The sequence below is a fragment of the Euleptes europaea genome, chromosome 4 (assembly GCF_029931775.1).
Source record: "Euleptes europaea isolate rEulEur1 chromosome 4, rEulEur1.hap1, whole genome shotgun sequence".
NCBI classification, from domain to species: Eukaryota; Metazoa; Chordata; class Lepidosauria; order Squamata; family Sphaerodactylidae; genus Euleptes; species Euleptes europaea.
The window spans coordinates 109,407,818-109,423,768 of record NC_079315.1 but is presented as its reverse complement, the minus strand read 5'-3'; the positions used below and the strand labels follow the sequence as shown (position 1 = coordinate 109,423,768).

At 47.5% G+C, this 15,951-nt stretch overlaps 1 protein-coding gene across 1 annotated transcript in view; it reads right to left on the bottom strand.

Annotated features, from left to right (window-relative positions):
- Positions 1-1,109: 1,109 nt before the first annotated feature.
- The window catches only part of TXNL1 (thioredoxin like 1), a 32,687-nt gene continuing 17,845 nt past the window's right edge, over positions 1,110-15,951 (bottom strand). Inside the window, exons 4-8 of the mRNA XM_056848182.1 lie at positions 14,784-14,906; positions 12,760-12,829; positions 10,990-11,162; positions 8,722-8,826; positions 1,110-1,372 (exon numbers count right to left, since the gene is read on the bottom strand). Coding sequence (XP_056704160.1) covers positions 1,343-1,372; positions 8,722-8,826; positions 10,990-11,162; positions 12,760-12,829; positions 14,784-14,906 — 501 coding nt within the window. The 3' untranslated portion in view covers positions 1,110-1,342. The remainder of the gene's footprint in view (positions 1,373-8,721; positions 8,827-10,989; positions 11,163-12,759; positions 12,830-14,783; positions 14,907-15,951) is intronic.

Sequence of the window (15,951 nt, the reverse complement as noted above, 5' to 3'; positions counted from 1 at the left end):
AGCCTGGAAGGCACTGCTAATCACCAAGCATAAATGGCCTGTTTCAAAGGTAGAGGATAGTAGATTTCTGAGACAAAGAAGACAGAGACAGTCAGTTCTGCCTTCCGCTGACAGGCTTAAGATGCTGCTGTAGCAGAAGCAGCGAGATCATTTTTTGTCTGTGAGCTGGAAAATCAACTGCTCCTTTTTGCTGGGCACGGTGCTGTAGATGCACTCGAGTGAAACCAGCGTTAAGCTCGAACAACAGGCGGCCTTTGAGCCTACCTGACCCTCCCGAATGCCGCCCTTGGTCCCTCCAGTGGCCCTTTCCAGAGGCAAAAGATGTGCATAGGGGATCGATGGGCCTTGACAGGGAACCAGGACACAGGGGCCTCGAGCATCCCAGCTCCCACTCCCTTGGTAAAGTAGGCCTGTGGCAAAACTAGTTGCAAATCAAACCCTTGTGATATACAGGTGGAAACCAAGTTTTCAAAAGGCAAATTATTCCCTTTAAAAGACCTTGCTATCATTTGTGTGTGTGTGTGTGTAGTGCCGTCAAGTCGCTTCCGACTCATGGCGACCCTATGAATCAATGTCCTCCAAAACATCCTACTCTTAACAGCCTTACTCAGATCTTGCAAACTGAGGGCCGTGGCTTCCTTTATTGAGTCAGTCCATCTCTTGTTGGGTCTTCCTCTTCTCCTGCTGCCTTCAACTTTTCCTAGCATGATTGTCTTTTCCAGTGACTCTGGTCTTCTCATAATGTGACCAAAGTACGATAGCCTCAGTTTAGTCATTTTAGCTTCTAGGGTCAGTTCAGGCTTGATTTGATCTAGAACCCACTGATTTATTTTTTTGGCAGTCCTTGGCATCTGTAACACTCTCCTCCAACACCACATTTTAAAGGAATCTACTTTCTTCCTATCAGCTTTCTTCATTGTCCAGCTAACAGTTATCACTTGGTAAAAGCCACCTCTAAACCAGGTTGTTGTTTTTTTAGAACATTAAGGATGTTTATACACATTCAACAAAAGGGGGAAAAAGAAAAACACAACAGCAAGCTATGAGTCCAACTTCAACCTTTTAAAGTGATCTTCAACTCAGGAAAAGCCAAATCTATCACTGTGCAGCTTGGCAAAATTAATGAATTTTATTTACAAATTCACGTCCCAAGATTACAACAGTAAACACTTGAGTGAATTCCCGTACTAACAAAATGCAGCGATTTATTTGTAATGGTATTAAAATGGAACAGACTGAGAGTCTCTCTTGAGTCGGGTCAAGCAGTTCCGCAGGAGTCTGAGATACACGTGACGATCTCGTGTTGACTGCGATAAGGCCTTCCAGTGTTTTCCTCATAATCCTAGTGGCTCTCTCCTTTCTTGCCTACCACCTGTGGGAAGAGAAGGGTCAAGTTACAGCTTGGAGAACTGACAAAAAAGACTAATACCCACAACAATTAAGGAAGCTAGGGACTGCGGGAAGTATTTTTTCTCTTCAATGTGCATTCCAGAGCTGCCAGGGATAGGGGAAGAGATCTTTAAGCCTAACCTACCCCACAACGAAACAAAAAAAGGATTGAACTGGAAAATGAATAGTATTCAGCCAACAAAGCATGTCACCACGTACTAATTTTGCATTATGAGAAGAGGCCAAAGTGGAACTGGATACAATCCCCCCTCCAAACAGCCTTTTGTGTCTGCACTGAGACGCAAGCATCATTCTATGTCCTGCTATGCAGTGAAGCCAGAGATGATCCCAGTGGCAGCAAGATTGAGAAGAAGAAGAGTTGGTTTTTATATGCCGACTTTCTCTACCACTTAAGGAAGAATCAAACCGGCTTACAATCACCTTCACTTCCCCTCCCCACAACAGACACCCTGTGAGGTAGGTGGGGCTGAGAGGTGTGACTAGCCCAAGGTCACCCAGCTGGCTTCATGTGTAGGAGTGGGGAAACCAACCCAGTTCACCAGATTGGCCTCAGCCGCTCATGTGGAGTGGGGAATCAAACCTGGTTCTCCAGACCAGAGTCCACCGGTCCAAATCACCACTCTTAACCACTATGCCACGCTGGCAAGAATGGACTGTGAGGTACAGATACTGCATTGTGACTATGGGCCTCCCCAGTAATCTCATAAAGTTCCAGACCAGGTGTGTCAAACATATGGCCAGTGGGCCGGATCCGGCCCCTTGACAGCTCTTATCTGGCCTACGAGCCAGTGGAGGCAGCCACCCCCCACCCCAGTCCCTACTGTGGTTAATGGGGAAGGGCATATTTCTGCATATGTATAGACTTGGAGCAAGGTGTAGGGTAGAAACTAGTTCAAGCACTTAGTAGCAAGGTGTGAACATATAAATCCTAAACCGTCTGTAAAAAACAGACCTGTTCTCAAATTAGGGATGAAGTATTGAAGTCACAGTTTATGTGGGAAACTGGTCACCTATGTGTATATATACCTGGCTGCTGTACTAACCCTTAGTAAGTGCTATTTTTGTCCATTGTGAACCACTTCAGCAGAGCAGGGTGAGAAGGAGAAGATAAAGTCCCATTCCAGTTCTACCACCACTTTGGAGTTCAGAAGACACACAGTACAGTAACCCTCAAGCTATCTATCTCTTGTCAAGTGACGGAATGGTACATACCCAAGAGGCATATTGTGGCCATTAATTCCACAGACCAGTTTAAACACTGTACGTTTAACAAGACAGTTTTCAGCATTATCTGATAACAAAGATGCAAAAATATTCCGTCTTCTGGGCAGCAGCAGGAAACTTCATAACCTCTGAAGTCTAATATTCACAACTGATATGTAGAGTGCATAGTGAAATACTCCAAATGTTCCCCATTCCCAAAAATCAAGACTAGCCTAACATTGCAGAATAGGAATTGCGCTATACAGTGGCATGCAGATGAGACCTTTTTTAAGAGTTTCAAGACCAAAACTAGAACTACAATCTCACATCAGCACAATATTGTGTAAAAAAAACCCAACAGTTAAGATTTGATTAATTATGTTATAAAAAAGCAAAATTAAACCAGACCAAAAGAGTGAAAACATTTATTCTTCGCTTGTGTTTAAAAGCAAGGTGCTGCAGTTTGGATTAAGCAGGGTTACATCCACAAATTAAACTATTACGAGGTTAGCAGAGGTAGACCAACCATCTCCCAAAAAAAATCACGTCTATACCATTCAGAAGGGGGAAATAGTCAACTGGCCCATGTGTATTACCTGAAAAATTAAACATTCTGGCATTGACATTTTTTCAGCACAATCGGACCTGGTTATATATTCTCTTCCTTACCAACCAAGCAACTTATATGAATGGCAAAAAACTAAATAAAGCAAATTTGTTATTAATACAAACATGACCTGTTTTCCTCCACTGGGGATGAATTCTATTCAGATTCCTTATTTTGAGATTCCTTCTTATTGAGATTTAAAACTATCTGTCACTACAATACTCCAGCAGAGAAGTAATACTGCCTCCGATTTTAGTATCTTGCTGATGTTTTGGAAAAGGTAATGAAGTACTGGATCCATACTAAGCTTTCCAACAGTGGAATGGAACTTTCCTGCCTCCTCCCTCCCTCCGCCACCATAGTCAACACACACAATTAAACTGCAAGCTATCATCTGGGGAAAACATCCTCCAGAAGACAAGTGTTAAGTGATATGAAGAAGTGATATCCCAAGATATGAAGCATCCAAATTACAGGTAGGGTTGCCAAGTACCCCCCTCCTCCGGCAGGAGAATTTGGGGGTGAGGATCGCACGCGTGCAGCCGTGAGCAGTGCGATCCTGTCGCTTCCGGAAGCACCGCAACACAGTGGGACGATTTACCACTCAGACCCCCATTTGAGTGGTAAATCATCCTGTCATGCTGCAGCTTTCCGGAAGTGACGGAATTGCGCTGCTGGAGGCTGCGAACTCACGTGATCCTTGCGCTCAGCCAGCAGATGGACTGGCGGGCAGCTGCCTACCATTCCAAGCCACCTGGCAACCCTAAGAGGGACGTACGACAAGCAGTCGCCTCGCTGGTAACAGAAAGAGACAGCTGAAAAGCAACAAGGCGCAAGAAAGAAGATTTTAAAATGATATCGTTAAAAACGAAAGAGATGAGTCCGTGAGAAAAGAAGAGTGCCGTCCCAGAAGGCGTAGAGTAGGCAGCGATGGCACCGAAAGCAGTGAAATGGTGAGGAAGGCAAGGCAGACGCTAGATGAGCAGAGGGAACTGGGACGGGGTAGTGGAAGAAGAGCTCGTTTAAAAGAGATATATGTCTATATCTTCTGCATTTTTATTTCTTGGGGCCAGGGAAATGCTGAAAGATAGTAAAAAAAAACAAGAGTGTTAGACGGAAGCAAAGGAATTAAAAATTGCCACCGAACGAACAGGAAAGAATGGAAGCGTCATGCCGAAAGGGAGGAAAACCGATGCACGTCTCATGCGCCTGCGTTGGGGCTGCCATCTGACACACAGAGAGCGGTGGGAACTCTAGCATCGTATGCTCCTTGTGGGGGCCTGACATAACATTCATTCATTAACACATTTATACCTGGTCTTGCATGGGCCAAGGAGGCTTAAAATCATAATCTAAAACAAGCAAAATAAAATAACAAACCCCAAATCCCTCCCTCCCTACGGGATATTAACTAGCAAGGGGTAAAAAGAAAATAAAGCAGGTCTGGTCAAGTCTTGCCCGGACATAGGAAAGGGCTGGCAGCTCTTTGGGCCTGCTAAATTTAAGTCCGCACTATTTCAACAAAGCATACAGCATGCCACACGCTGCAAGTACTTTTTTATTTCACACGACAGCCAGCAAAAAAGGGAATCAAGCCATCTCTCATCCTGCTGCTTGTAGCCTTCCTGGCAGGTTAGCCTGGAAAGACCGATTTTTAAAGATCTTTTTTAGATCTTCTCGGATACGATATTTTCATCAGACGCTACTGTGTGTACCTATCAGAATAGCAGCACATTTCCCCTCTTTACATGGCAAAAATCTGACACAAGGAGCTTTGACCCTCGAAAGCACATACCTTTCCAAATTTAAGGTGCTACTGGACTCGAATCTAGCTGTTCTGCTGTAGACAGACATGGCTACCCTCTGGGACTCTCTTTACATCCTGGAGGTAGCCAGCCTACATTCTTCCCATTTAATGTTCTGTAACTCTCTTTTGTAAGAGTATGTGATGGAAATCTCATTGTGGTCCCAGGGCCCTCCAAATCTAGCTCCCATCTCCATGCCCAATATATATGGGGAGGGGCCGTGGCTCAGTGGTAGAGCCTCTGCTTGGCATGCAGAAGGTCCCGGGTTCAGTCCCCGGCATCTCCAGTTAAAGGGACTAGGCGAGGAGGTGATGTGAAAGACCTCTGCCTGAGACCCTGGAGAGCCACTGCCGATCAGAGCAGACAATACTGACTTTGATGGACCAAGGGACTGATTCAGTATAAGGTGGCTTCATGTGTTCATCATCCCCCCTCTTTTATGCACCTCAGACCCAGAGGGCTCTAAGCTCTTCTCTTCACAGCATCAATTGCAAGAGAGGACAAGCAGAGCTCTCCGCTAGTTTGTCTTTCTCTCTGCGATGACAACAGAGCTGACCCAATGGCCGAGGCACGGCTTAGCCCGGGGTCATTCCAGGCACACTCAGATGGTGCTTCTGCCAATTGCCGAAACAAGTAATTTTACATAAACTGCACTTTGGACCAAACTCCTTTTTAAAAGCCTTTGCAAACATAAAAGAAAACCTACTGCATTCTCCCCTCCTCCTTGCTGCCCCCAAAGGTGCACCAAACCTGCAGGAGTGGGACTCAAGGATGTCGTGGCAGACGGCAGTGGGAAGCAGGTGGGAAAGCTCCACATTAAGAACATAAGAAAGGCCTCGCTGGGTCAGACCGAGACCCATCAAGTCCAGCCGTCTGTTCACACAGTGGCCAACCAGGTGCCTCCAGGAAGCCCACAAACAAGACAACTGCAGCAGCATTCTCCTGCCTGTGTTCCAAAGCACCTACGGTATATACTCGTGTATAAGCCGAGTTTTTCAGCCCAAAAAAAGGGCTGAAAAAACCAAACTCGGCTTATACGCGGGTCAATACGGTAGGAGGGGGGAGGGGGAGGGGGGAAGGAGGGAAGAGGAACTTACCGCCGCCACCGCCGAAGCTGGCCCGCATGCCTTCTGTGTGGTTTGGAAGCGGCCAGCGGGGCCTGCCTGCTCACAGGCAGGGCCCCGCCGCCGGCCTGCGCACCCTCTGGGCGGCCTGGAAGCGGCCAGCGGGGCCTGCCTGCGCGCAGGCAGGGCCCCGCCCCGACCGGCTCCAGCGCTGGAAGGGCTCCGCTGCCGCCTCCAGCTGATCAGCGGGCCTCCTCCTCCCACCTCTCCCGGTAAGTTGGGGGTTCAGGGGCTCTTCCCCCTCCCCCCCCAGGGTGGCGCTGGGGTCGGGGTGGGTCTGGAGGGCCCGGGAGGGGGTGGCACTGGGGTTGGTCTGGAGGGCCCGGGAGGCCGGGCGGGAGGGCGACCCGTTGTATAAGCCGACCCTCTGCTTATACGCGGGTGCCTAATTTTTCCCCATTTTTGGGGTGAAATTAGGCACCTCGGCTTATATGCGGGTCGGCTTATACATGAGTATATACGGTAATATAATAGGCATGCTCCTCTGGTCCTGGAGATAATAGATATGCATCATAAGATCATAAGAAAAGCCATGCTTGATCAGACCAAGGTCCATCAAGTCCAGCAGTCTGTTCACACAGTGGCCAACCAGGGGCCTCTAGGGAGCCCACAAACAAGACTGCAGTAGCACTGTCCTGCCTGTGTTCCACAGCAACTAATACAACAGGCATGCTCCTCTGGTCATGGAGAGAATAGGTATGCATCATGACCAGTATCCATTTTGACTAGCAGCCATGGATAGCCCTCTCCTCCAAAAACATGTCCACTCCCCTCTTAAAGCCTTCCAAACTGGCAGCCATCGCCACATCCTGGGGCAGGGAGTTCCACAATTTAACTATGCGTTGTGTAAAGAAATATTTCCTTTTATCAGTTTTGAATCTCTCACCCTCCAGCTTCAGCAGATGACCCTGTGTTCTGGTATTATGAGAGAGGGAGAAAAGCATCTCCCTGTCCACTCTCTCCACACCATGCATAATTTTATAGACCTCTATCATGTCTCCCCTTAACCGCTTCTTTCCAAGCTAAACAGCCGTAAGCTCAGAACACTCAAGCCCCTTGGTTGGTTTTTATTTGCTGACTTTCTCTACCTCTTAAGGGAAAATTAAACTGGCTTACAATCACCTTCCCCTCCCCACAACAGACCCCCTGTGAGGTAGGTGGGACTGAGAGAGTGTGACTGGCCCAAGGTCACCCAGCTGGCCTCGTGTGGAGGAGTGGGGAAACAAAGCCAGTTCACCAGACTAGCCTCCGCCGCTCATGAGGAGGAGTGGGGAATCAAACCCGGTTCTCTGGATCAGACTCCACTGCTCCAAACCACCGCTCTTAACCACTACACCATGCTGGCTCTCTAGGTTTCCCCTCTGACTTGCTGTAGACCCAGGATCGGGCAGCCCCCCCCCATTCCCTTTGCTAATAAAAGACACCAGACTGAACTATCTGAAAATAAACTTAGCACCCAAACAGGGACATTCTTGGCCTGTGGAACATTGATTCTATTTGACTGGGGTTAAACAGTTGGCCACAACTGACAGCCTTTGACTGGTCAACTAGTGGCAGGCCAACCCCAGCATCAACCCGGTCTTTTAACTCTACGCTACCTGTCGCCAATCTAAAAGGCAGGCTCACTCCAGAGCAACAGTATCCAATGCACATGCGAGTCCAGCGCACACGTTTTTGCATCTTGAGTGTATCTGGCTGGGCTCCAAAGAAAGAGATCCCGAGCCCTTCTGATTGCAGAGAAATTATGAAAAATACAGAGGGAAGGCTGGGTCATCAGAAGAGAGCTGAAAAATGCTTTGCAAGATCGCAGGATCAACTTTAACACCAAGCCATATCCCCGTTTCAACTATGTCTTCTACCGGGCTTATGATTATACCAGGGGTGTCAAACATACGGCCTGGATCCGGTCCGCGAGCCGGCCAAGGCAGCCAACACCCCCCCGCAGTCCTGAACAGGGCTCGTGAGCCCACTGCAGGCTCACCAGCCAAGGAAACCACCCTCCCACCCCACACCCTTGATCTGGGCTGGCGCGGCCCAACCAAGTGACATTTACGTCATATCCGGCCCTCGTACCAAATGAGTGTGACACCCCTGGTCTATACTCTTACTACCTGCAAAGCACATCTTGGAAGCAGAAGAATGTGGCACAAGACCATGTACTTAAAAAAAAAAAATCCAACTACTACTTAGCATATTGATTCTGAACTTTTTTTTGGCGGGAGTACAACACATTCGTAGTACTGCAGAAGGGCAGACCAGTGGCAATTTCCCCCAGCCTTCTTCCCCCTCCCTCTACAAATCCTGGCTTCCTGGAGAGAAAAGAACCCATTCTGGAAAACCCTGCCTTAAGAGGACATTGGTCTTCACAAGCCTTCTCAGCAGGGACCGTGCATTCTTCAACACCTTGCAAACACACGCAGAACAACCCAGCCAAGATGCTTGCAGTTCTTTTGGCTGCAGTGCAAGTTCAAGGTAAAGACTCCGAGTTGACAAAAAAATCACTCTTTTCAGCTAAAACTACCCCCCAAACTGCAACCCGCCATCTGATTTGAGGCATTGGCTCTGAACATACCCGCTTGAAATCATTCATGTTTGTCGCTTGGACTGGCGTGCCGATGAATGTGAAATACGTGATTCTCGTTGTCTCTTCATCTCCTTGATTGGACTGGACGAATAACTGAAAGGTAGAAGATTAACACTGAGATATGGGAAGCAGAGAGCCAACAGCCCATTTCTTTATAATTCAACTTAGTTCACTTAATTCACTTAGAGGAGGGAAGGGAGCTGTTCCTGTTGTCAGAAGAGGATAGGGCTCGCAATAAAGGGTTTAAATTGTGGGTGGAAAGGTACCAGCTGGATATTAGGGGGAAAAAAATTATAGTTAAGAGTTCTTTGACAGTGGAATTGGCTACCTAGAGAGGTGGTGAGCTCCCCCTCACTGGCAGTCTTTAAGCAGAGGCTGGACAAGCACTTGTCAGGGATGCTCTAGGCTGATCCTGCATTAAGCAGGGAGTTGGACTAGATGGCCCCTTCCAACTCTATGATTCTATGAAAAGCAGATGGCAAGGCAAGGGATTGGATCCAGACTGAACTTCCCATTGGCAGAATGGAACTTCCCTGCTTACCACTGCAGCTCACTGATACACATGAAATGCTGTTCCTGGGGAGAAATAAGGGACCCTGAGAAATGACATGGGGGGTGTCTCTGAAGTGGAAAAAGGGAATTGGTGGAAGTGGCCGATTTAGTCAGTCAGTCAATCAGTCAATCGACCTTTATTGGCATATAGCTGATTTAGTCCGAGCTGACCACTGTTGAGTAGCACTCCTATTGACCGAAGAACGGTACACTCCGTCTATCTGGGGTGGTCGTCCTCTTCCACCGAGCGCACAGCTTCGGGAGGGATGCACATGGAGCAGTGAGGGAGGTAGGGGACACCCGCCTAGCTAGCCAGATCAGCCGAATCAACCCTGGCGATCAATGGGGTGACAGATGTCGCAGCCAGATGGCCCTCACATCCGTAGCATTCCTCAACATGCCACTTCAAATACACTAACGGGAAACATACGCTGGTAATAAATGGCAGGATTTGACCACGCATGAGGGCTTGAACCTGGTACTTAGAATGATACCAGCTTGCGAGCGACCCCCCAAGCTGGACCAACAAAGAAGCTTCTTAGCAGGAGAAAGCAGGTCATATGGTCATGACTGCTCTCCTAATAGAATTACACAATTCATTCAAGCCCTGCACCAAAACACAAACAACTTGGCAGCCAGACCCAATCTTCAAAACCCTGGAGAATGCAGAAAGGAGAGCCACAGGCAATGAACTGGCAGCTCATGCTTGGTATTCTTGGGTCTTGTAGTAAACATCTGCAAATCCAGGCTGTTCAGAAGCTGAACAACAAAGGATTCCTCTGCTTACAACAGGCCACTTTTTCCGTCTTGCCCAGGGGTCCCTGACCTTTCTAAGCCTGTGGGTACCTTTGGAATTTGAACACAGGATGGTGGTGGGCATGCCCAAAAAATGGCTCCCAAAGGAGGCAGAAAAATGTCAGGGAACAAGGCTATGTGTAACCCTAATAGTAACACTTCAGCCTTTCCAGCAGACACTCTAACAGGATGCTTTTAAAAATGAACATCTTGGGGAAAAACATTTTCTTGCTGACACTACAGCGACGATCACTGTAGAGATGACAGCTGCTGCCAAAGCAATTTCATTTTTGTTTTGTTTGAAACTGCACCGCCAGACTTCCAATGGCCTATCAGAATCAGTGCTGGGCAAAGCCCTGCCCACTTTCTAAAATCACTTTGCCAGTGCCTTGAAAGGTGTCAGTGGGCACCATGGGGCCCATGGACACCACGCTGGGGACCCCTGGTCTAGCCTCGTTTTCAGCCCCCCACCCCCACCCTACGGAAAGCCTGAGCGCTCTCGTCTCCAACTCTAATACTAGGACCACATCTAAGAGTGAAGGACATCGGAGGATCTTGTTCAGATCCAGAACCGCAGCGACAAAATCGGGCTCTGTTAAGAGTATCACAGCCCCTGTGAATGGTTTTAAAGTTCTACTATACCAGGGGTATTGAACTCATTTGTTAAGGGGACCGGATAAAACATAAATGTCACTTGGTCGGGACGGGCTGTGCCTCGTCAGCCCAGATCAGGACTGGAGGGGGTGGCTGCCTCAGCTGGCTTGCGGGCTGGATAACAGCTCTCAAGGGGCCAGATCCAGCCCGCGGGCCTTATGTTTGAGACTCCTGTACTATACTTTGGAAGCGGTCTTTCGAAATTATCTGCGATTACCATAAACAGGAAGCTAGAGTTAAAAGCTTTTAACTTACAGTTACACTGTTAACATTCTGAAACTTTACATAGCGAAGCTGGATAATACTTTCTTCTTTGATATCCTCTGGCGATAGTTCCAGAGCTTGAGTGGGCTCGCTTCTTTCCGCTTCTTCAAAATCAATTGATCGGGGGAGGTTGATAAAGATTTTTATGTACTTGGGACCTTGACCTGTGTTAACATATACATTAATATATATTATATATATATATTATATATATATATCAAACAATTTTAGAGCAGGCATCAATCCTTCATTTATAGCCGGTGGAATTTTGAAAGTTCCTCTGTACGTCACTGGCCCGTGGCATGATTTTGATCACATTGCCTAAGGTTTGTCCTGACAATGTGACACGATGGACAACACGATCCTTGGTGGCCAGGTCCAAATTAAACTCATGAGGCCACATCTTCCCATTTGGCCCATCGTGGCATCTTCCTCCAGTCCAAGGAGCCACCACCTGACGTTATGGTGATAGAAGGTTCCTTGGGCTAGGTGAAGGTAGTTTTAGCTGACGGCAGGACTTATCTAATTGTTAAGGCCTCAGAATGTGGGTTAAAAAAACCCACACAATGGGTCCAAGTAGTCAGAGCGGAAATGTTAGTCTTAAATTTGGAAATCGTACATTTTAAAAATAAAGGAGAAGATAAAACGTTTCAGAAAAAGAAGATTTGGTTTTCATATGCCGACTTTCTCTACCACTTAAGGAAAAATCAAACCGGCTTACAATCACCTCCTCTTCCCCTCCTCAAAACAGACACCCTGTGAGGTAGGTGGGGCTGAGAGAGAACTGTGACTAGCCCAAGGTCACCCAGATGGCTTCATGTGGAGGAGTGGGGAAACAAGTCCAGTTCACCAGATTAGCCTCCGCCGCTCAAGTGGAGAAGTGGGGAATCAAACTCGGTTCTTCAGATCAGACTCCACCTCTCCAAACTACCGCTCTTAACCACTACACCACGCTGGCTCATTTAAAATGCCAGTAACTCATGAAGCTAGGGATGCCAACCTTCAGGTGGGATCTGGGGATCCCCAGCAATTACACCTCATCTCCAGACCACAGAGATCAGTTCCCCTGGAGAAAATCGATGCTTTGGAGGGTGGACTCTATGGCACTGTACCCTACTGTGGACCCTGCCCTTCCCAGGACCCACCCCCAAATTCCCATGAGTTTCCCAACCTAGAGCTGGCAACCCTACTCTCTACTGGAGGCCGGGGAGGGGCCTGGCAATCCTACATGAGGCAGCCTCAAAAAATCTCAGCGGACATTTTCAGTTGCCTGGGCAATCCAAAACAGCAACTGCGGTTTCATTTTGAAACCCGAGATAGAAATGGGCAGACAGCAGATACCAGAAGGGAGACCGGGGGTTGAGAAGCAAAGCAAAACGGAGAGACAGGGAAGGAAGCAGGGAAAGGGAAGAAGCTGTGAGGGAGTGGAAGCGAGGGGCTTGTCCTTCATATTATCAAAACCACGACGGCACTAAAAATATCATCAGCGGGACACGTGAAGAAAATGAGGAGGGGCTGTGGCTAAGTGGCAGAGCCTCTGCTTGGCATGCAGAAGATCCCAGGTCCCATCCCCGGCATCTCCAGTTAAAGGGACTAGGCAAGTAGGTGAAGTTTAAGACCTCGGCTTGAGACCCTGGAGAGCCGCTGCCGGTCTGAGTAGACAATACTGACTTTGATGGACCAAGGGTCTGGTTCAGCAGAAGGCAGCTTCATCTGTGCTCATGTGTGTACCTTTGCCCCAAGAAAAGTCTTTTTACTCACCATTATCAGGCCCGTGAAATTTCATAGAATAAAGCTTGACAGGCTGGTTAAAAGCTACTGTAATAAGCAGCTGTGGAAGGGGGAAAAACAGCTGTAAGAGAGATTTCAAATGCACCTCTAAACTATTAGCATTCAACAATCTCATTTTGGCTTGAACTGCAGTGCTTGTTCATAGCGGTGACAAACAGACCTCCCAGCATATCAAAAGACAGAGCAGAGGTTCTCAAGCTTTCACCCATTACCATCCACCCAGTAAAGAACCGTCTCAGAGAATGCCCCTGCCCTCACCAAGGAGAAAATTAGGAGAACATTATGCCAGGAAAGCAACTTTATATATAGTTTATTATATATGCAGACAATGCATAAATAGGAGAGTGCCGATTTTTAGTTGAGCTGAATTGCCTTTTCTTTTTGAGAACGCGTTCCCCGCACACTCAACTTTGTCCCTATTTCAATGCTCCCGGTTTCTTATTCTCATGTGTGTGTTTTTATCCCAAGCTGGGAGGGGCCATTCCTGTTTGGGGCCACTTTGAGGTCAGGAAGCAATTTTCCTTCCGGCCAGATTAGACCTGGAGGTTCACCCCCCCCCCCCATCTTCTGGGCATGGAGTAGAGGTCACTGGGTATGTGTGTGGAGAGGTAGTTGTGAATTTCCTGCATTGTGCAGGGGGTTGGACTAGATGACCTTGGAGGTGCCTTCCAACTCTGATTCTATGAATCCAGGTGGCTGCATGCCACTTTATTAAGGACCTGGGAAGAAATCTAAGATGAGGGTTTTTAGCCTCGGGGCAGGGTGACCAGCATGAAAACTCTTCCACATGGGAAGTTGTTTCAAGGGGAAAGGGTAGCCTAAAATCCTAAATGCCTCACTTTTGACCTACAGAGTTCTGATCACCTAAAATTTGTACATTACCCCCCTTGGGGACTGCACAGCTCCCCAATTAGGAATCACTGAGTTAGTACATCACACTAGGAATTAGAAGACCTGGGGTCAAACCCCCATTAAGACAGGAAGCTTCCCTGGGACACCTTGGGTCAGTCACTCTCTCTTTCATCCTAGCCCCACAGGGCTGTTATGAGGATGGACGCAGGAGGGCAGAAACATGTTTGCACCCTGAGCTTCTTCGAAGAAAGGTGGGATTAAAAAATGTTTTACATGTAGTGGGCTGGATCCAAAGATGCCAATCTGCTGGTGCAACAGCAGTTACACTGGCACTTCCGCTGGCAGAGGAGGAGGAGGAAGAGAAGAGTTGGTTTTTATATGCTGACTTTCTCCACCACTTAAGAAAGACTCAAACCGGCTTACAATCACCTTCCCTTCCCCTCCCCACAACAGACACCCTGTGAGGTAGGTGGGGCTCAGAGAGTTCAGAGAGAACTGTGACTAGCCCAAGGTCACCCAGCTGGCTTTCTGTGTAGGAGTGGGGAAACAAATCCAGTTCACCAGATTAGAGTCCACCACTCATGTGGAGGAGTGGGGAATCAAACCTGGTTCTCCAGATCAGAGTCCACAGTTCCAAACCATTGCTGTTAACCACTGCACCACACTGGCGGGAAGGACCTGTCACTCAACACAGGACTGCACTGGTGAAAATGTGGAGAAATAAAAGGGCAGCACCAGTCACTAGGAGATAAAAAATACCGCCAAGGCCAATGGTGCAAAATAAAGTAAAAATACATTTTATATACTCAGTTAAAATCCCCAAAATTCCCTATGTGTTTTGCCAAGAGGCTTCTTCAGGGAAATTTGTTAGTCTTGCAGTGATTTTTCCAAAGAGTATAAGATCAGTAGCTACTAGATCAGTATTGTACTCTTTTGGAAGAGCACTGCAAGGCTAACAGATTCCCCTAAAATCTCTTGGCAAAATGCGTAGGGAATTTCAACTGAGTAAATATGCAGGCAAGACATTTAAATATTTTTTTACTGTTAAAAATGCACAAATGGAGGGCTTCTTCTCTCTCTTACTCTCCCAGGGCCTCTGTCCCTTAGAATTACAAATTAAACATTCTTTGGAGGTCAAATACCTGCTCATCACAGTCCGATTCCAGGTAAGAAGGGTCTTTACGTAAACAGTTCTCAAACTCATGTTCGTCACTTTCGTTAAGGCATTCACAGCCAGCTTTGTTGACGAACGGCATCAAATCCATCTGGAAGGAACAGAGAGTGGAGCGGATTAGATGGTCGGGCTGCATATGGAGGTAAGACATGCTTGAGTAGTAGAGCACCAAAGGAGCGAAACCCAGGTTTCCCGTGAAGGCTGACAAGACCTTCACTGCCCCAAACCCCCTTTTTCGGTCCATATATTTTCACAATTTATAATTCAGTGCTAATTTCCTCCTTTTTCTGGGCTCTGGTGACACTACATGAAAGTGCGATCATGGAGAAAAGAGGGAAAGACAGGACCAAACAGAGACCTTTGTTTCCCATGTCCAAAAAAAACTTGAAACCACTTTTAATGCAGGAGCTTTGATGCTTGGAACATGTTCCCTACTCTGAGAGCCAGAGTGGTGTAGTGGTTAAGAGCGGTGGACTCTAATCTGGAGAATCAGGTTTGATTCCCCACTATTCCACATGAGCGGCGGAGGCTAATCTGGTGAACTGGGTTTATTTCCCCACTCTTACACATGAAGCCAGCTGGGTGACCTTGGGCAAGTTACAGCTCTGTTAGAGCTCTCTCAGACAGGGTTTCTGTTGTGGGGAGGGGAAGGGAAGGCGATTTGTAAGCGGGTTTGATTCTTCCTTAAGTGGTAGAGAAAGTCGGCATATAAAAACCAACTCTTCTTCTGTTACAGCTAAAAAATTCTATACTGGCTTCTTCCCCAACCATAGCTTTTTCAGCTTGCAGGGTGGGTGGGTTTCGAAGACATGTTCACACATCCTCACTTATCACCTGATGGACTGCAACATCAAGTGACACCTCACCTACAGTAATGACCTGAACCCAAGACAGAAGTCATGTCATCCTGAGTCAAGTTAAACAAAAAAAGGAATATTGGACTTACTGTGAAGGTTCCTCTAACTCGAAGGAAGGGAGGGCATCTTATCCAACCCTAATTAAGAGGGGATTTCTCAGAGTGATAATGGCTCAGACACTATAAGATCACCTTGACCAGATGAAAGTGCCTTATACTGAATCAGACCCTTGGTCCATCAAGGTCAGTACTGTATACTCAGACTGGCAGTAGCTCTTCA